The sequence below is a fragment of the Triticum urartu genome, chromosome 3A (genome assembly GCF_056163025.1).
Source record: "Triticum urartu cultivar PI428250 chromosome 3A, HENAU_Tu73, whole genome shotgun sequence".
NCBI classification, from domain to species: domain Eukaryota; kingdom Viridiplantae; phylum Streptophyta; class Magnoliopsida; order Poales; family Poaceae; genus Triticum; species Triticum urartu.
The window spans coordinates 46357096-46374722 of NC_141875.1; the positions used below are offsets into that span (position 1 = coordinate 46357096).

Sequence of the window (17627 nt, forward strand, 5' to 3'; positions counted from 1 at the left end):
CAAAATTAAACTCATGATACATATCCCCTAAACCAACAGAAGCAATATCCTTATTGAAGTCTATCTTAGCATTAACAGTATTCAAGAAGGGTCTACCAAATATAATGGGACAAAAGTTATCTTGTGGAGAACCAAGAAAAAGAAAATCAGCAGGATATTTAACTTTCCCACACAAGACTTCAACATCTCTAACAATCCCAACTGGTGAAATAGTATCTCTATTGGCAAGCTTAATTGTAACATCAATCTCTTCTATCTCAGCAGGTGCAATATCATGCATAATTTCTTTGTATAAGGAATGATGCATTGCACTTGCACTAGCACCCATATCACATAAGCCATGATAACAATGATCTCCTATTTTAACAGAAATAACAGGCATGCCTACAACAGGTCTATGTTTATTTTTAGCATCAGGTCTAGCAATTCTAGCAGCTTCATTGCAGAAGTAAATAACATGCCCATCAATATTATCGGCCAAGAGATCTTTAACCATAGCAATTTTAGGTTCAACTTTAATTTTCTCAGGGGGTTTAGGTGTCTTAATATTATTTTGTTAACCACGGTTGAAACTTTAGCATGATCCTTTATTCTAACAGGGACAGGTGGTTTCTCAATATAAGCAGCAGGAACAACATGATCATCATAAGTAATAGTCTTTTCTTCAACTTTAATAGGTGCAACTACTTTTACTTCAGTGGGAGGATTATATTTAAACCACTTCTCCTTAGGGAGATCAACATGAGTAGCAAAGGATTCACAGAAAGAAGCTACTATCTCAGAGTCAAGTCCATATTTAGTGCTAAATTCACTGAAAGCATCGGTATCCATAAAAGATTTAACACAATCAAACTTAGGTGTTATACCTGAATCCTTACCTTCGTCGAGGTCCCAATCTTCAGAGTTGCGTTTAATTCTTTCTAATAAATCCCATTTGAATTCAGTAGTCTTCATCATAAAAGATCCAGTACAAGAAGTATCGAGCATGCAGCGATTACTGAGAGAAAGCCGAGCATAATTTTTTTGAATAATCATCTCTCTTGAGAGCTCATGATTGGGGCATGAATATAACATTGACTTAAGCACCCCAAACTTGAGCGATGCTTTCTCCTTCGCGAGGCAAAAAATTATATATATAATTACGATCACGATGAACAAGATGCATAGGATAAAACTTCTGATGAAATTCCAATTTCAATCGCTTGTAGTCCCATGATCCCATATCATCACATAGCCTATACCATGTCAATGCATCTCCCTTCAAAGATAAAGGGAAGACCTTCTTCTTGATAACATCATCAGGCATACCTGCAAGCTTAAATAATCCACAAACTTCATCCACATAGATTAAGTGTAAATCGGGATGCAATGTTCCATCTCCCGCAAAAGGATTAGCTAGAAGTTTCTCTATCATACCCGAAGGAATTTCAAAGTAAACATTTTCAGTAGGTTCAGTAGGTTGAGGAGCAACTCTTTGCTCTACTGGTCGGGGTGAAGATACCCTGAACAAGCCCCTCAAAGGATTATGTTCCATAGTAACAAGTGATAGTAAATTTCAGCACACTATATAAATTTTTCCTTACCAAATTCCACCTACCAATGGCGCTTCAATCCCCGGCAACGGCGCCAGAAAAGAGTCTTGATGACTCACAAGTGTAGGGGATCTATCGTAGCCTTTTCGATAAGTAAGAGTGTCGAACCCAATGAGGAGCAGAAGGAAATGATAAGCAGTTTTTAGTAAGGTATTCTCTACAAGCACTGAAATTATCGGTAAGAGATAGTTTTGTGATAAGGTAATTTGCAAGGAGTAACAAGTAATTAAGTAAATAAGGTGCATCAAGGTGGCCCAATCCTTTTTGTAGCAAAGGACATGCCTGGACAAACTCTTATATGAAGGAAAGCGCTCCCGAGGACACATGGGAATTATCGTCAAGCTAGTTTTCATCACGTTCATATGATTCGCGTTCGGTACTTTGATAATTTGATATGTGGGTGGACTGGTGCTTGGGTACTGCCCTTACTTGGACAAGCATCCCACTTATGATTAACCCCTATTGCAAGCATCCGCAACTACAACAGAAGTATTAAGGTAAACCTAACCATAGCATGAAACATATGGATCCAAATCAGCCACTTACGAAGCAACGCATAAACTAGGGTTTAAGCTTCTGTCACTCTAGCAACCCATCATCTACTTATTACTTCCCAATGCCTCCCTCTAGGCCCAAACAATGGTGAAGTGTCATGTAGTCGACATTCACATAACACCACTAGAGGGATGACAACATACACATCTCGTCAAAATATCGAACGAATACCAAATTCACATGACTACTTATAGCAAGACTTCTCCCATGTCCTCAGGAACAAACGTAACTACTCACAACGCATATTCATGTTCATAATCGGAGGGGTATTAATATGCATAATGGATCTAAACATATGATCTTCCACCAAGTAAACCAACTAGCATCAACTACAAGGAGTAATCAACACTACTAGCAACCCACATGTACCAATCTCAGGTTTGGATACAAAGATTGGATACAAGAGGTGAACTAGGGTTTGAGATGAGATGGTGCTGGTGAAGATGTTGATGGAGATTGACCCCCTCCCGATGAGAGGATCATTGGTGATGACGATGGTGGTGATTTCCCCCTCCCGGAGGGAAGTTTCCCCGACAGAACAGCTCTGCCGGAGCCCTAGATTGGTTCTACCCAGGTTCCGCCTCGTGGCGGCGGAGTTTCGTCCCGTGAGCTAGCTTATGATTTTTTCCTCGACGAAAGACCTCATATAGAAGAAGATGGGAATCGGAGGGCCACCAGGGGGCCCACGAAGCAGGGGGCGTGCCCCCACCCTTGTGGCCAGGGTGTGGGCCCCCTCTGGAACTTTCTCCGCTCAGTATTTTTTATTAATTCCGAAAATGACTTCCGTGAAGTTTCAGGACTTTTGGAGCTGTGCAGAATAGGTCTCTAATATTTGCTCCTTTTCCAGCCCAGAATTCTAGCTGCCGGCATTTCCCCTCTTCATGTAAACCTTGTAAAATAAGTGAGAATAGGCATAAGTATTGTGACATAATGTGTAATAACATCCCATAATGCAATAAATATCGATATAAAAGCATGATGCAAAATGGATGTATCATATGTTGATAGGAATGTGCATTGGAGGGCAAGAGTGATAGAAGCTCTTCTTCCTACCATAGAAATTGATTCATGTGGGATTGAAAGGGGACGAATATATCCTAATGATATGGTTGGGTTTTGCCTTAATGAACTTTGGTGGTTGCGGATGCTTGCTAATAGTTTCAATCATAAGTGCATAGAATTCCAAGTAAGGGATGACATGCTAGCAGTGGCCTCACCCACATAAAAACTTGCTATCGTCTAGTAACGTAGTCAATTTATTAGGGACAATTCTGCAAATCCTACCACCACTTTTCCACACTCACTATACTAATTTAATTGTACTTTTATTAAAACAACACCTAACTTTTATTTTCACGTTATTTTTTATCTTGCAAACCTATCCCTTTACACCTACAAAGTACTTCTAGTCTTATTACTTGTTTCTAGGTAAAGGAAATATTGGTGTGCGCAGAGTTGTATTGGTGGTCGATAGAATTTGAGAGAATATTTGTTCTACCTTTAGCTCCTCGTTGGGTTCGACACTCTTACTTATCGAAAAAGGCTACGAACCATCCCCTATACTTGTGGGTTATCACTGCGTGAGTCCATGGAGGGATCCACCCACAAAGGGTATATGAAGAAGCAACCTTCTCTATTCCACCATGGCTTCCGTCCACGAAGGACTAGCCTCACTTGGGTAGATCTTCACGAAGTAGGCGATCTCCTTGCCTTTACAACCTCCTTGGTTCAACTCCACGCGATCTTGGAGGCTCCCAAGTGCCACATAACCAATCTAGGAGACACCACTCTCTAGAAGGTAATATATATTGTCTTGGTGATGAACTCCTTTCTCTTGTGCTTCAAATGATAGTCTCCTCAACACTCAATCTCTCTCTCTCTCTCATAGATTTGGCTTGGGTAGGAGAAGGATTGGAGTGGAAAGCAACGAGAAGAGGCTAGAAATCAAGGTTCAAATGGTAGGAATGGAATCTCTCGATCTCAACACATGAGTAGGTGGTTCTCTTTCAAAAAAAGAATAGTCGAAGTAGTGTTTCGTTATGATGCCTCTCCTTTAGAGTAAGTGGGGGTGGAGGGTATATATACCCAAATCAGTGAGACCGAGCGTAAACTAGGTGAGACCGATTAGTGTAAAAGATATGAACGTTAGGCTTTTCGGAGGGACCAAAGTGGAACAACTCGGTGGGACCGAAGTGCAAAGGCTAGGGCAAAACCCAGCCTCAGAAATTCCAATTGCTTCAACTCGGTTATTCCGAAGTGAAACAATGTCATCACAGAAACTTGGCGACGCCATCTCGGTCAAACCAGATTGCTAGGGTTTTGGCACTGGCAATGGAATGGTCATCTTGGTGGGTCCGGAGTGGATGATATTGGTGGGACCGAGAATGAGAGTTAGGGTTTTGGACAGATGTGCTAGATAAAGTGACTGAGTGTTTTTGGAGCAATATAACTAAGCACTTGAGCAACAACCTCATCAACAATACCTCATCCTCTTTTAATAGTATTGGCTTTCCTAAGGGACTCAATGTGATCTTGGATTACTAAACCAAAAATGTAGAGTCTTGAGGTAGCCAATCCTTTGTCCTTGACATTTTCAAGGGTCCACATCCTCATGTCCTTGCCATGCCGTTGTTGAATTATCTGAAATATTCTAGGTAAAACCATCGGTCCAACAATATGCATGTTGACATTAATTATCAAAATCACCAAGCGAGAAAATGTGCTTTCATGACGGTGAGTCGTCGTTGTTGTCGTCCACCATGTCCAGGAGGAATTGCGCGGTGGATGCAAAGGTCGAAGGTATGTGGATTGGAAGCATGGGGGGTAGGATATTGGAGATAGGCAGTGATGGTAGAGAGAATAGGGGCGACTTAGGTGGACTGTGAACTCGGCATTAGATGGGTCACATGCAGGGTAGAGGACACAAGGATAGAGTTTGAGTTTGGCAAAGGAAATGGCCGGGTGGGCGAGCTGTGAGATTGTGTGAACGTTGTTGCGTAGAAAATGGAAGGTTGGGTCGGGGTGACGGATTTTGCTGGGTATCTCAGTTGTGGGATGAAATCCGAATCGATGAAACACGAACGGTTTGAAAATAGCTTTCTATCAGACTATAGATAGGAAGTGCTTCCCTTAATTTTGGCTCACTTTAAGAACCTCTAGGTGCAAGCTTAACAAGAGTATCATTTCATACTAATTAATGAGGATAATACCAATCTTGACTTATGTACACCCGTTCTTCTAAACCTGGCTCTACCATTGGTTGTAATCAACGCTTATTATCATGTTGTGTCCATACGCTAGACAACTTTTACCCTAGGCGCAAAAACCTAATACAACTGATAAGTGAAGCTAACTATTTTGAAATAGTATATAAAAGGAATGAGTGGAGTGTTAGTGATGCACCTCTGGTGTATGTCGTTGTCCGGGTTAGGAGACTAGGCTGCCACGTGGACAGGCGGGCTGAGTCACGGGTGGCTGGCCTCATGGGAGGGCTCTGTTGGCATTCTCTCCACCTTGGATATTTGTTGGGTCGGGGTATAATGATCAAACACGTACCCTGTGTGTCTCCTCCTTGGATATTTGGTCAAATTTACGACCATTTTTTGACTACATGTAAGTTTCACAAAATCATGAACATTGTTTAATATGTGAACATTTTCCGAATCCATGAACATTTTATGACTTCCCGATGATTTTTTAAATCATGAACATTTTTTTTGAATTTAAGAACATTTTATGATTTCCTAAACATTATTTTCAAAATTCACAATTTTTAGGAAATTGGAACTTTTGTAAATTCTCGGGATATTTCAAAGAAGAATAAAACTAAAGGAAAAAAGGAAAAAAAGAAAAGAAAAAGAAGGGCAGGGGTTGCGTGTTTGCTTGTCAGGAGGTCCCCTCTCCATCCTCCCTCTGCTTCCTCTCGCAGGTCGCCTCCCTCCACAACCTCTTGCTCCTAAACGTTGCTGGTCGACGGGTCACCTTCCTCCACCGTCTCAGCCCCTCTCTCCTCCTCCCAGAAATTCCAGAGGAGCAGGATCCGAAGCGGTGGCTGCTACAAGAATGGAATATTTCAAAGCATTCGCTTCTGAAAGAATTTGAACTAATTATGTCACAGTCGAGCATTTTTGTCCAATCACAACATAGACACGATGCAATGTCTCCCAACGTTGGCACAACGACAAAGTGAGCCCAAGAGAAAACGGGGAAAAGCCCAACTAAGAAACAAGACCCATCCACGACCAACAAAAACCTGACAACGTGTTGAGATTCATGATGGAGATCGGACGGACCAGTGTTTTACTTAAAAGCGAAATCAGAATCAGCTGACTGATCTTTAGTAAAAGTGTTCTTTTGTAGCAAAAACGTATGAACTACAATCTGATCCATCATTAAGGCCTGATTATGTTTTTTCCAAAAAAAAAGCGTTTTTTTTTCAATTTTCACTACGTCTCTTGCGTGACCATTGTGGATTGGCCCCTGGCCCTCACGTCAAATTACAAAAGGTCATGCGCGTGCTACTTTTACGTCTGGGATTGAGTCGAATCATCAACAACCATATATGGTTTTTGGCTTCTCAAAACAAAAACATATTCACATTGCATGCCAATCCTGGATAGATCGATCTATAGCAAACCCTGAAGCTGGCCGCCATGGCTTCCACGCCGCAAAAAAACGAAGCGTCGGCGCATAGGGCGTCGATTTTCAGAGGCACGCACAAGTTTCACATCGTCGGCTACGGGGTGCCGAAGGCCAACAAACCTATTAGGTCCGGCGATCGACTTCCTTGCCGGCGGCCACACCTGGGCCCTCGTCTGCGGCTTCGGTGACAAAGGAGATGGCCACCTCGCGTCCATCACCCTTGAGCTTGTTAGCATCCGCAAGGGCGACGTCGTCGCCATGGCCAGCCTCCGCATGGACGACCCGCGCTGCCGGTGGCCGGCTGCCGTGTGGCGGAGCGACGACCCCAACGTCTTCTCCAAGACCGGCAAGAGCTGGGAGCTTACGGTCCCAGATTTGTTCCGTGGCCATGAGGGGCGCTACGTGGAGAACGACTGCCTCACCATCCTCTGCACCGTCGACGCGCTCGAGGGGAAGCAGGCTACCACCACGGAGAACACGAACCGCTTTGTCTCCGTGGTGCCATCATCGCCGACCAACTCCCAGGATCTCGGAAAACTTATGCTAATGGACGCCTCCGGCTGCATGCCGCCCGATGTGACGTTCGTGGTGGAGCAGACGGAGATCAAGGCGCATAGGCTCGTGCTCGCCATGCGGTCGTCCGTCTTTGCCGCGTAGTTCTGGTGGCACAGTAGTTCCACTTCGACCGCGGGGGCGTGCGCCATCAGGATCGATGACATGAGCGTCTCCACCTTTAGGGCCATGTTCCGCTTCATCTACACCGATGACGTGCCCATCAAACCAAGCAAAAACTGTTGGCGCAGCCCTAGACTAGCCCTCTCTGGCTCACCCACGGACGGAGGTAGACGAAGGCAAACTGGACAATTTTGTGGCGACCAACACCCAGGCGCTCAAACGCCCTTTTTCTTTCAGCTCACAACTGCCTCCCAGCTACACTACAGGCACAAGCACAGCACTTAAGTAGTAGATGCACGCGCACAGCTCATCAGCCACACCGCCCATTAACCTATGCACGTACGCACGACCCGGCCTCACAATCGGCCACTAACCGCACGTACTCATCCATTCCTAGTCATAGAAGAGCTCACCTAGCTAACTAACTCAGCCATGCATGTAGCAAACTTGGCCGGCACATTCGCCAACGGCCTCCTCTACGTGACAGACTGAGTACACACGCTACACATGATACACACATATGCCACGGTGCTGCGTCCCGCCCGTCCCGCGCGTCATCGACGCGCCCGATGAACCCGACGAGTCCGACCACACCAGTGCGTTCTGCACGTCCCGCATGCACCCGACGAGCCCGACCACACATGCGGTGGCTTATTCCAACAAAAACATGGCACGGCGCCCCTCCAAGGCGAGGCGCTGTGAAGTCATATTGCACGTGACCTGCTTGTGGCAGCCGACCGGTATGACCTGGAGAGGCTGAGGCTCATGTGCGAGAAGATCCTCTCAGAGAACCTCAACGTATCGACCGTCATGACGACGTTGCTGCTAGTGCGTGGCCGGCAGAACTGCCAGCAGCTCGAGGATTCCTGCATCGAGTACATTGCGTCCAATCCAGACGTATACGCTGCCGTGAGGGCCACTGAGGACTTTGAGCAGCTCAAGGAAACCTGCAGCTCTTTGATAGTCCAGATCGTAGACAGAGTTGCCATTGCCATGCACAACCTTGACCGCAACCCCTCCGTCAACATTAAGGGCCAACCGCTTCCATCGGAGAGGAGCTCGTCGACGTTCAACTCGTCGGAGGAGGTGCCCGGCTGGCACGATTTCAAGATCCCCAACTTTAACGCCGTGCAGACGAGCCATGGCGTTGGCCAGGGGATCAATTCCGGCAGTTTCAAGGTCGGCGGCTATGACTGGATGTTAGACGTGTACCCATCGGGCAAATCTGATAACGACGTTGGGCAGTACATCTCCATCGTCCTCTCACTGATATCTGATCTTCCTAAAGGAACCGGTGTCAAGGCATCCTGATGCTTCAAGATCCAAGACCCGAGCGGGACGTGGCCGCTCACCGTGAAGAGCGGCTCTGTTCTTTTTGCGAGGAACACTATGGAAACACTATGTCGAGCGGTTGCAGCAAGTATATCCGCATAGAAGATGCGAAATCAAAGTACATGGCAAATGATGGCTCCTTAACCATACGTTGTGAAGTCAATGTCATAAAGGAAACCTATACTAGTAGGACTAGCACCATTGGCGGTAGAGTCATGGTCACCGTGCCGTCCTCCAAAATCTCCACGCAACTCGAGCAGCTACTGGCCAGCGAGAATGGCTCGGACGTGAGCTTCCTAGTCGAGGAGAGCGAGATCCGTGCGCACAGGCTCATAATCGCCGCGCGTTCGCCAGCCTTAAAGTGAGGCAGTGGTGGCCAACAAGGAGGATGACCATGCCACCGCTATGGTACGGGTCGATGATATGAAGGTTGCGGTGTTCAAGGCCGTACTCCATTTTATCTACACTGACGAGCTCCTTCATGGAGATGACACTAAGTTGCACGCCGGGGACATGCTCTCGGCGGCGGACCGCTTTGGGCTGAGGCGAATGAAGGCCATGTGTGAGAAGTGAGAACTTGTTGTGTGCGACTCCTTGTCGAAAGAGAACCTGTTGGCCACAGCCAAGTTGGCGTGCCGTCACCATTGCAAGGAGCTTGAAGATTACTGTCTCGAGTCTGTCTATACCCCGGACGTGGCAAAGGAACTGCTGAAAACTTTCATCAGCTTGGAGGACTAGCTAGTCTCTAGTACCAGTTAAAAGCTTGTTTTATTAGCCAAGGAGCTACATGCATGCATCGATCCAACCAAAAAGCCTGTAGTATAATCCAGTAGATGCCTGTTTTCTTTTAACTTTCGAATGATGCTTGAATGCTAACTTGCTAAGCACCGGCAGCCGGTCAACTTTATTTTTTATTTTTAGGGAAACAATGTCGCTTTATTTTTTCATCATGCACGCTGTCCACATCAGCTATATGCCATGTCATTTCAGAGTTCCAACTACTCCAACTCAGCATACATGCCACGTCAGCATCTTATTTGAATGCATGCGCAAGCAGAAACGAGCAGCTCAATGGTCAGCCGAAGAGTAACAGCGATTAGTGGTTCAGTTTATTGAAAATAATAACCAGACGGTTATTAGTGGAAATCCCTCTCCCCGTCTCATCGACGGTTCCACAGACGTGGGAACCATCACGACAGTTGTTTCCCTGGAACGACGCCTCTTCCCTGGAGCGGCGCCTCCTCAAACCATCGCATCCCTACGATGCGACTATTCCCTTGTATATAAGTGTACTTCATTCATCAATAAAGACTAGTAAATGTGTATGTGCAACACACGTCTCTATCATGATATAAAATTATTATTTTTAATATGTAATAATATTAAAAATAGTGAAGTTTTCATCAAAATAATGGATACAGTTCAACAAATATATTTTTATTGATCATAGTAAGCGTGCATGTGCAACGCACGTTTATGGAGTGGCATGTCGGGGCAACGACCCAGAAGCGGTACCGGCTGAGTGCGCAAGGCGTGTTGGAGCATTGGACGTCCCCGAGAGCTTTGCAACTTTGACAACATGGACCTCGTGTCATGTGGGTTGCAACTATTACACGCATGCCGAATGCTTGTCTCTTCATGTCACAAGAGAGTGCCTCATGACTTCTTTTCGGCAATGATGGAAGAGCGGCTTGTTCGACAGGGCGAGTCCCCTACCTAGTATGTGTTTGTGGTTGGTATTTGTCGTGCCATTCGCCACGAGAGTGGCGATGGCCATATGGTTTTGGTTTTGGTTTTCCATGATTAATTGGACAATCTTTTGCTTAATCAATGAAACGGCAAAACTTTTGCTTCATGTTTGAATTTATTTGTATTCGTCCTCATTTACTCAACTATAATTCAGATATATCTTCTATTTTTTTGGCATTTGTCGTGGCATTCGGCACGCTGTCGAGAGTGAGCATGGCCCTTTAATTTGTTTTGGTTTTCGCCTTGTTTTCCGTGATTAATTGGCCAACCTTCTGCTTAATCAATGAAACGGCAAAACTTTTGATTCATGTTTGAATTTATTTGTACTCATACTCATGTACTCGACTATAGTCAAATATATCTTATGTTTTCTTTACCAGTAAAGAAGGCATGCTAAACCTTCTAAGCATGCCTTTTAGTCATAGATGTGTGCTCATGTTGCTCTTGGTCAATATAATATCTTTGGGTTTCTCATGAATATAATATTTTTGGATTTAGTAAAAAAAGGCATTCGGGTCTTGCATCCACCCATTGGGTTCTTTGTTATGCTGCGGGAAGAAATCCTTTCATGTTGGCCCTTCAAAATGAAAATGCTTGGCAATGTTACCAGCTTATACTTGGTGCCCAACCTAGCCACAAACCGCAAGAATACTGTTGTCCAACAAAGTGTTTTATAATAATCCACTCATGGTCAGTGAAAACACAACATAAGTAAACAAATGACTCACTAAACAACCATTCTTTAAAAATATGGTAATGCCAAAAGTTGGAATTTGGAAAGATATATAGAGGTACAATATATACACAAACACTCGCATGCGGATCTGAAACCTCCATGCCCAATCCTTCTATAATATACAACAAAAAATAATATATTTTACAAACACAAGAGAAAAGTAGAAAAAAAAGGAAAATTCCCTTCTTTGATGACACAAACAGGTCAAGGTCAGACTACCATTTAGTGAGCAAGAAAAATTGATAGCATGGATAGAGTGATATGAGCTGACCGAAAATGATAGTTTGCAGACCACAATAGAAGACATGAGCTCAAGGGGCCATGCACAAAATACTGACATTAAAGGTGAATCACAATACATTGATAGAAGTGGTACTAAAGATTAGGTGAAGCAAATTACCCAAGAGAAAATATGTACCGACTGTCGAAGGAGCGTGGCCAGCAGCAGACTTTGGAGGGAAGATTGTACCACTAAATAAGTTGCTCCATTTGACATGCTCTAAAATGGACTAATGAAATAATGTAGCAATCCTCTGCAATTTTGGAGATTTAGAGGTACACACAGATTCTACAAAGTGTCAAATATGTGATGAAAAAGAAAAATGTAGAGTAATCGAAGTACAAGTAAGTTGTATGCATGAATAAAGAATAACGTACAAGAACATAAGGGCTAAAAATTCAGAATGCATAAAATTTACATATGCCCAGGTCACTGACCAATAACCATGTGTACTTACATATTGCGCAAACAGGGATAAATAAATTTTGATCTGCAGTTAATCAGCTAAGCATTAGGTTAACACGTTGGTACTATTTTTTCTTTTTCGTCCAAAACGGAACCACCATGTCCTGAGCTTCCTAAACAACAGTAGACATGCATAAGAATCCTAGTATTAAACTATTAATTAACAAACTCAGGGTAAGTGTTTTTGTAGAGCTTTCTTGGACTTGTAAATGATGTCTATGTCATGTCATATGTCAAACGATCGAGGCAAGCCCTGATTGCTATGCAATCATTGCTCTCTGCTTGCTTAGTTGGTTTGAAATTTTGACAACAGCAGGTTTACTTGTTTTAGCGGGGACTTGTAAACAATTGCTACTTATTTTTTAATCCACAACACAAAATTGGAGAGCAATCCGATAGGATTATTTCACACAATATCCTGAATTGATCAAAACTACTACCCAACACCCACCGCCAAACTGCTCGATTTGAGCGAAATCAGATAGAAAGCAATAGCGGCTGCAAGGTGCATATCGGTATCAGGCCACTCGTGATTACCACTATTGCTTAAAAAGATGTCGATCAAGCTTCAGAAACTTAGCGGCTGCAAATTCAGGAAAAAAACATAAAAGACATCGAGCTCCATAAATGTTTTTCCTCTAAATAATAATCTGCAGCATAACCTGACCAAAGAATAGTATCACTCTTTTTAGCTCTGCTCGAAGGGTGACACCGCTCCTGTAAGAGCAGCCGCCATTTAGCAATCTCACACTCCGGAACCAGTAACAAACAATCAACCTCATATGTTTACAGACATAACCAAGGAAGGGTACGGCGTGCATGTTTGCTCACCTATATGGTGGTGGCGGTGGAAGCGGCGAGGGTCATGACATCAATGGGGCTCTGGAGATAGATGGTGCCCTCGGCGGCGGAGATCACCAGCTCATGGTCTGTCCTGGCGAGCTCGGCAAACTCAATGGCAACGTGTTGTCCATCCTGGTGTCCTCTATATCCCCACCGGTAGCTAGATCTTGCTGTTGCAGCGAACAAGATAGGATTCGGTTTAGGACAAAGACCGAAAGAAAGAAAAACAGGTCGGGGATTTGATCCTTGCGCTAATTTTCTACCCGTCGAGGATGTGGGCGTGGACGTGCAACGCACGTATAACCCTGAGAGAGAAAAATGTCCTGTATAAACATATTTCTTTTGCATATAATATGTACTATGTGGATTCTGCAAAGAGGAAATTCATCTCATTCATATTTGGTTAGTTTTGCAGACATGCAATTCATCTCATTCTTATTTGGTTAGCTTTGCAGACATGTAACCAATTCATGCACAAATGACAACTACAAAATTTAAACAATATGGTATAATTAAAGAGAAAATCCAGGGCAATTACCTCTCTGGAATATAGTTAAGACGGCGGGTAATTACCTCTCTGGAATTATGGAAGCCTGTAGGTCCCGCTTCTAGGCTAAGTCCATATATGCCCAGTCGCCTCAAGATAATGCAAGAGATTGTCCATATCAGTCAGAAGATGATGCTCAGTGATATTCAATGCATAAAATGTATACATTAGTGATCTGTCAGTAAAAGATACAGGCAGTTTACATACCATGCAAACGTCAGTGGACAATTCTTATCCGAAAAAATGTCAGTGGACAATCACCCAGCTAGCTTCTTAACTTATCATTTTTCCTCACAAACTCCATATAATCACATGTTGTGTTCACATATTGATAGTTAAACATGACTTTGTGATGGCCATCCCACTTATTAGACTTAATCAGCATAGCCATCGCATTGCTGCAGTCTTCATGCCTTAAAAATTTGAGTGCCATTGTGTTAAACACCTTATATTCTTCTACTGTTTTGCTTCATGATTTTCGTATGAACCAGAAGGCATCTGGCCCTTAAGGAAGGATCTACTTCAGCTACCCAAGGCTCCATGTTCTCCAACAATCCTTGAACTTTTATTAACTAATAGATCCTTGAAAAGTTGAAATCGGCAGTAAAGAACATAAGAATAAAGAAAAAAACTAATCAGAAAAAAGAGAGCATTCAAGTGTCAATAGTAAAATAAAATAGTTCATTGAGATTTGAGAACACCTCAACTTTGCACCATCAAGAAGAATACACAGATCTTCTTGTCCAGGAAGCTCGTCCCCATGCGCCATCACCTGCTCAGCAGATAAAACAAATTAATGCAGCAAGTTTTTTTTTGAACGGAAAAAAATATTTCACTGAAACTTGTGCACAGGTAAATCGCTTCTCACCAAAATTGAAACAATGTAAGGGGCTTGAAATGCCCAGACTCTAAGGGGAACATCAGCCCCAACACCAAACCTTCTTCGCGGCAGAGGACCCCCAGTTCAGCAGCATATTAATCCCTTCCCTTAAGAGCATGGATCATAGTCTAACAGCCAGACTAAAAAATCATATACAGGAAAGCAGCAGCAGCAGCAGACCATCAGCGACAAGCTGGCAAGCACGCATCATCAAGCACTAACACATCACACATTCGCAGCAAGCAGGGCGGGAGGAACGGGTGTAGTTACCTTGCCGGTGACGGGATTCCTGGCGGCGGAAGAGGAGGTGACTCGCGGTGACGATGGAGGTGACCGGTGCGGCAGGCGGGCGGGCGGCTACGGCGGCCGCTCCAGCGGCGAAGGGCGCGGCGGGCGGCTCCGGCAGCTCCGGCGGCTAACGGCGGCTAATTGCTAGGTCGACGGAGGCGGAGTGGCGGCGCGGCGAGGGACAAGCTGCGGCTCCGGAGGCGGCGACCCGTGGCGGGGTGGCTCCCGTGGCTCCGGCGCCGCGAGGCGGCGGTGAACTGCGCGGCTTCCTGTGGCTCCGGCGGCGCAAGGCGGCGGTGAAGGGCGCGGCTTCCCGTGGCTCAGCGCGAGGCTGCGGCGAAGGGCGCCGGAGGGGGAGGAGGTTGTGCGGGAGGAGAAGGAGGAGGTCGTGCAGGCGGACGGTTTGACTGCGGGGCAGATTATCGATCGATTGATCGTAGTGGCTAAACGCGTGGTTTGTAGCGTTAAACACAGAAGAATTAAGAACCATTAAATCTTGATGATGGATGTGATTGTTTAGATCTGCCCCTCTCTTCCTTTTATATCCATCAATAAAGATGACAGTTCATTTGTTCTTTTCGATCTCAAACACGTTATCAGCACGCTATTCTCTGAGCGAAGGTGTAGGACGCCTCAGGGCCCCGCGCCGCGACGCGTCCCACGCCCGGCTGTGCGCCGCGCTCGCCGGCGTCATGGCCGCTACCTGCGCCGCGCCCACCCGCGCCCCGCACTCTGCCCGAGCCCGCACCAGGCCGTGGCCACAGCGCCAACTGCACCGAGACGGTGCTCGCCGCCTCCGCCAATGGCTGACGACTCCATGCCCGCGCGCTCGGCTGTAGCCTTGTGGTCGCGCCCTCCTGCGTCGTGGCCTCGCCGCCTGCGCACGCGCCTGGCCGTGGCCGCTCTCCGCCCGGCCTCGACTGGCCACCGCCGCGTCTGTGCCAACTGCCTGGGCTCGCCTCCACCCCCTCCGGCCTCGTCCACCTTGAAGCAGGGATGGAGAACGCCGCCGGTCCACCGCGCGCCACCGCCGCTTCCGGCGTCAAGTGCGAGACCTTCGCCGTTTCCGGCGTGGAGGTTGGAACCGGCGCCGCCTTAACCGTGCAAACGCCCGTCGTCGTTTCAACGGACGTCGCTACGGTGATGGAGGCTACCGCCGCCACGGTGAAGGAGGGTATCGCACCGGTGCAGGCCTTTGTGCCGGCCGCGCAGCAGTCTGTCGCGCCGCTGCTGGTGCAGGCACTTGGGCCGGCCGTGCAGCCTATGGAACCGGCGGTTCCTGCCTGGCTCCTGAATGGTCCTACGGCGCCAATGCTTGAGGACGTCGACCAGGCACTCGAGGCCTCGCGGCCGCCGGGATGCTGCTAGTACCACGGTTGGGGCCCGTGTCCGTGTCGTGCGCCTACGGCCGCCGACACCGCGCCTCTGCTGCCTCCAATGGAGACAAGCGCCCTGGATGCACCTCGCGTGCAGGTTCGCGAGGGCGACGCGCTCGCCTTCATGTCCGCATCGACCAGAGCCACCATCTTCACTTCGGCTCTGGCGCGAACGGCTCCTCCAACCACACGCGGTTGTCGATGTTGACGCCGTCGCGCCGCGCCTGCCGACCCCGACGCCGGCCACTCCTCCGCCCTCGCCTCGCACGAGCGCTCGCCGTCGGCTCATAGGCTCTCGGCGTCCCGCTGGCAAGCCCACCGTCGAGCGGCCACTCCGGCCGCTCCGGCACATGGAGCCCTGCTGCGCTTCGCCTTCTTGGACTTGCGAACGGCACCCACAGCCCCCACGACTCTCCCTCCGAGGATGAGCATGGCGGGAGTTCTTCTCGCCGCCGGTGATGCGGCCGGCAGGCCGGCTGTGCCCGTGTGCTCTCCACCTGTATGGGTCGTGAGGATTAGATTGAGAGATTGGGGATTGCCTGGTCGGCCGGTCGTCTCCTTATCCCTTCACCAGGCTGGGAAGCAATAAGGGACCAGCAATAAGTGGCATGTGCGTGTGTAGGTGTGTGGCAGGGGGGCAATCAGGCTCCAGGAGGACATGTGCATGCGATAGAAACAATGCTCACTAGTACTGGCAGTACTAGTTTGGTTTATCGGCCACATACTGTATGTGATAACAGTAGTTCTAGCAGAGTTAGTCTGTTTTAGACATGTTAATTCAGTACATCTATTTTAGTACTGATTTCTGTTGAGTACGGATGTATTTCAGATCTTAAGTTGATGTAATACATCTCCACGTTTATTACGTGTTGAGATTAATTACATCCATTTGCAATAGATTTTTTTAATCTCTTGCAAAAATAAATTCAGTACCTCTGTATTACTGTTTCTCCGATGAGTATGAGGTATTTTGAAATATTTCTATGATGCATCTATTTCTATGTTAACCACATGTTGAGATTGATACGTCAATTTGTAATTGAGATTTTTAATTTCTTGCAAATACAGATGCAAAATTTAAGGTGATTTCTTCAAATTGATGCCTGAGATCACAAGGTAGTCACATGGATCTACTGCCTACGCAGATTATCGATGACTACTGATAAAGTCTATATTTTATCGTTTCGACATTATGATTGCTTTATAAAGTGCTCTTCCACATTTTTTACTAAGTTATGACATAAGGCATTAGGAATGAGTATCTACTGATTTCATCAGATTATACTCCCTAGTGCTGTGAGATCTACTCCATTTTGGAGATTATCTTCAAGATGTCATACTTAGCAATTTGAGATTCACACTACTGGTTTCAAGCTAAGTTCTTGAAATATCCATTAATTTTGCAAAATTCATTACAACACTAACCATGATGGTCTTTAATTTACTACTGGTAAATCAATTATCTCTGGTTTGCCCCTATAAGTAATAGATGGCTAAGTAATTTGAGGCTCTTGTCCTCAATGGCCACAACTTACATAAGCGGGTCATGGACATCAAGATCAGTCTTGCCATTCATAGGATAGCGCGTGCAATCCAAGGCATGCCATCGGGACGCAAATAACCTCAAGGGTAAAGGTTTGAAGCTCATTTCAAACCTTCAACCTGACA

The 17627-nt window shown here is 46.1% G+C and overlaps 1 protein-coding gene, 1 long non-coding RNA gene and 1 pseudogene across 6 annotated transcripts; 2 read left to right on the plus strand and 1 right to left on the minus strand.

Annotated features, from left to right (window-relative positions):
• The first annotated feature begins 4906 nt into the window (after positions 1 to 4906).
• On the plus strand, positions 4907 to 7445 carry LOC147978380 (uncharacterized). The gene is made up of 2 exons (XM_087514731.1): positions 4907 to 4946; positions 6916 to 7445. Exons 1-2 carry the CDS (start codon positions 4907 to 4909, stop codon positions 7443 to 7445), a joined length of 570 nt encoding a protein of 189 aa, XP_087370857.1.
• A 538-nt stretch (positions 7446 to 7983) lies between these two features.
• Positions 7984 to 9533, plus strand: LOC147978381 (BTB/POZ and MATH domain-containing protein 1-like; annotated as a pseudogene).
• A 1831-nt stretch (positions 9534 to 11364) lies between these two features.
• LOC125527583 (uncharacterized) lies at positions 11365 to 16907 on the minus strand. Of its 5 annotated transcripts, none has more exons than XR_015618080.1 (3): positions 14284 to 16776; positions 12857 to 14187; positions 11365 to 12742 (listed from the first exon to the last, which is right to left on the minus strand). It is a non-coding gene; the product is annotated as an uncharacterized LOC125527583 (long non-coding RNA). The 5 variants fall into 5 exon arrangements; XR_015618082.1 differs by having other exon boundaries at positions 12857 to 13173; positions 13442 to 16773; XR_015618079.1 differs by having other exon boundaries at positions 14566 to 16771.
• Positions 16908 to 17627: the final 720 nt, after the last annotated feature.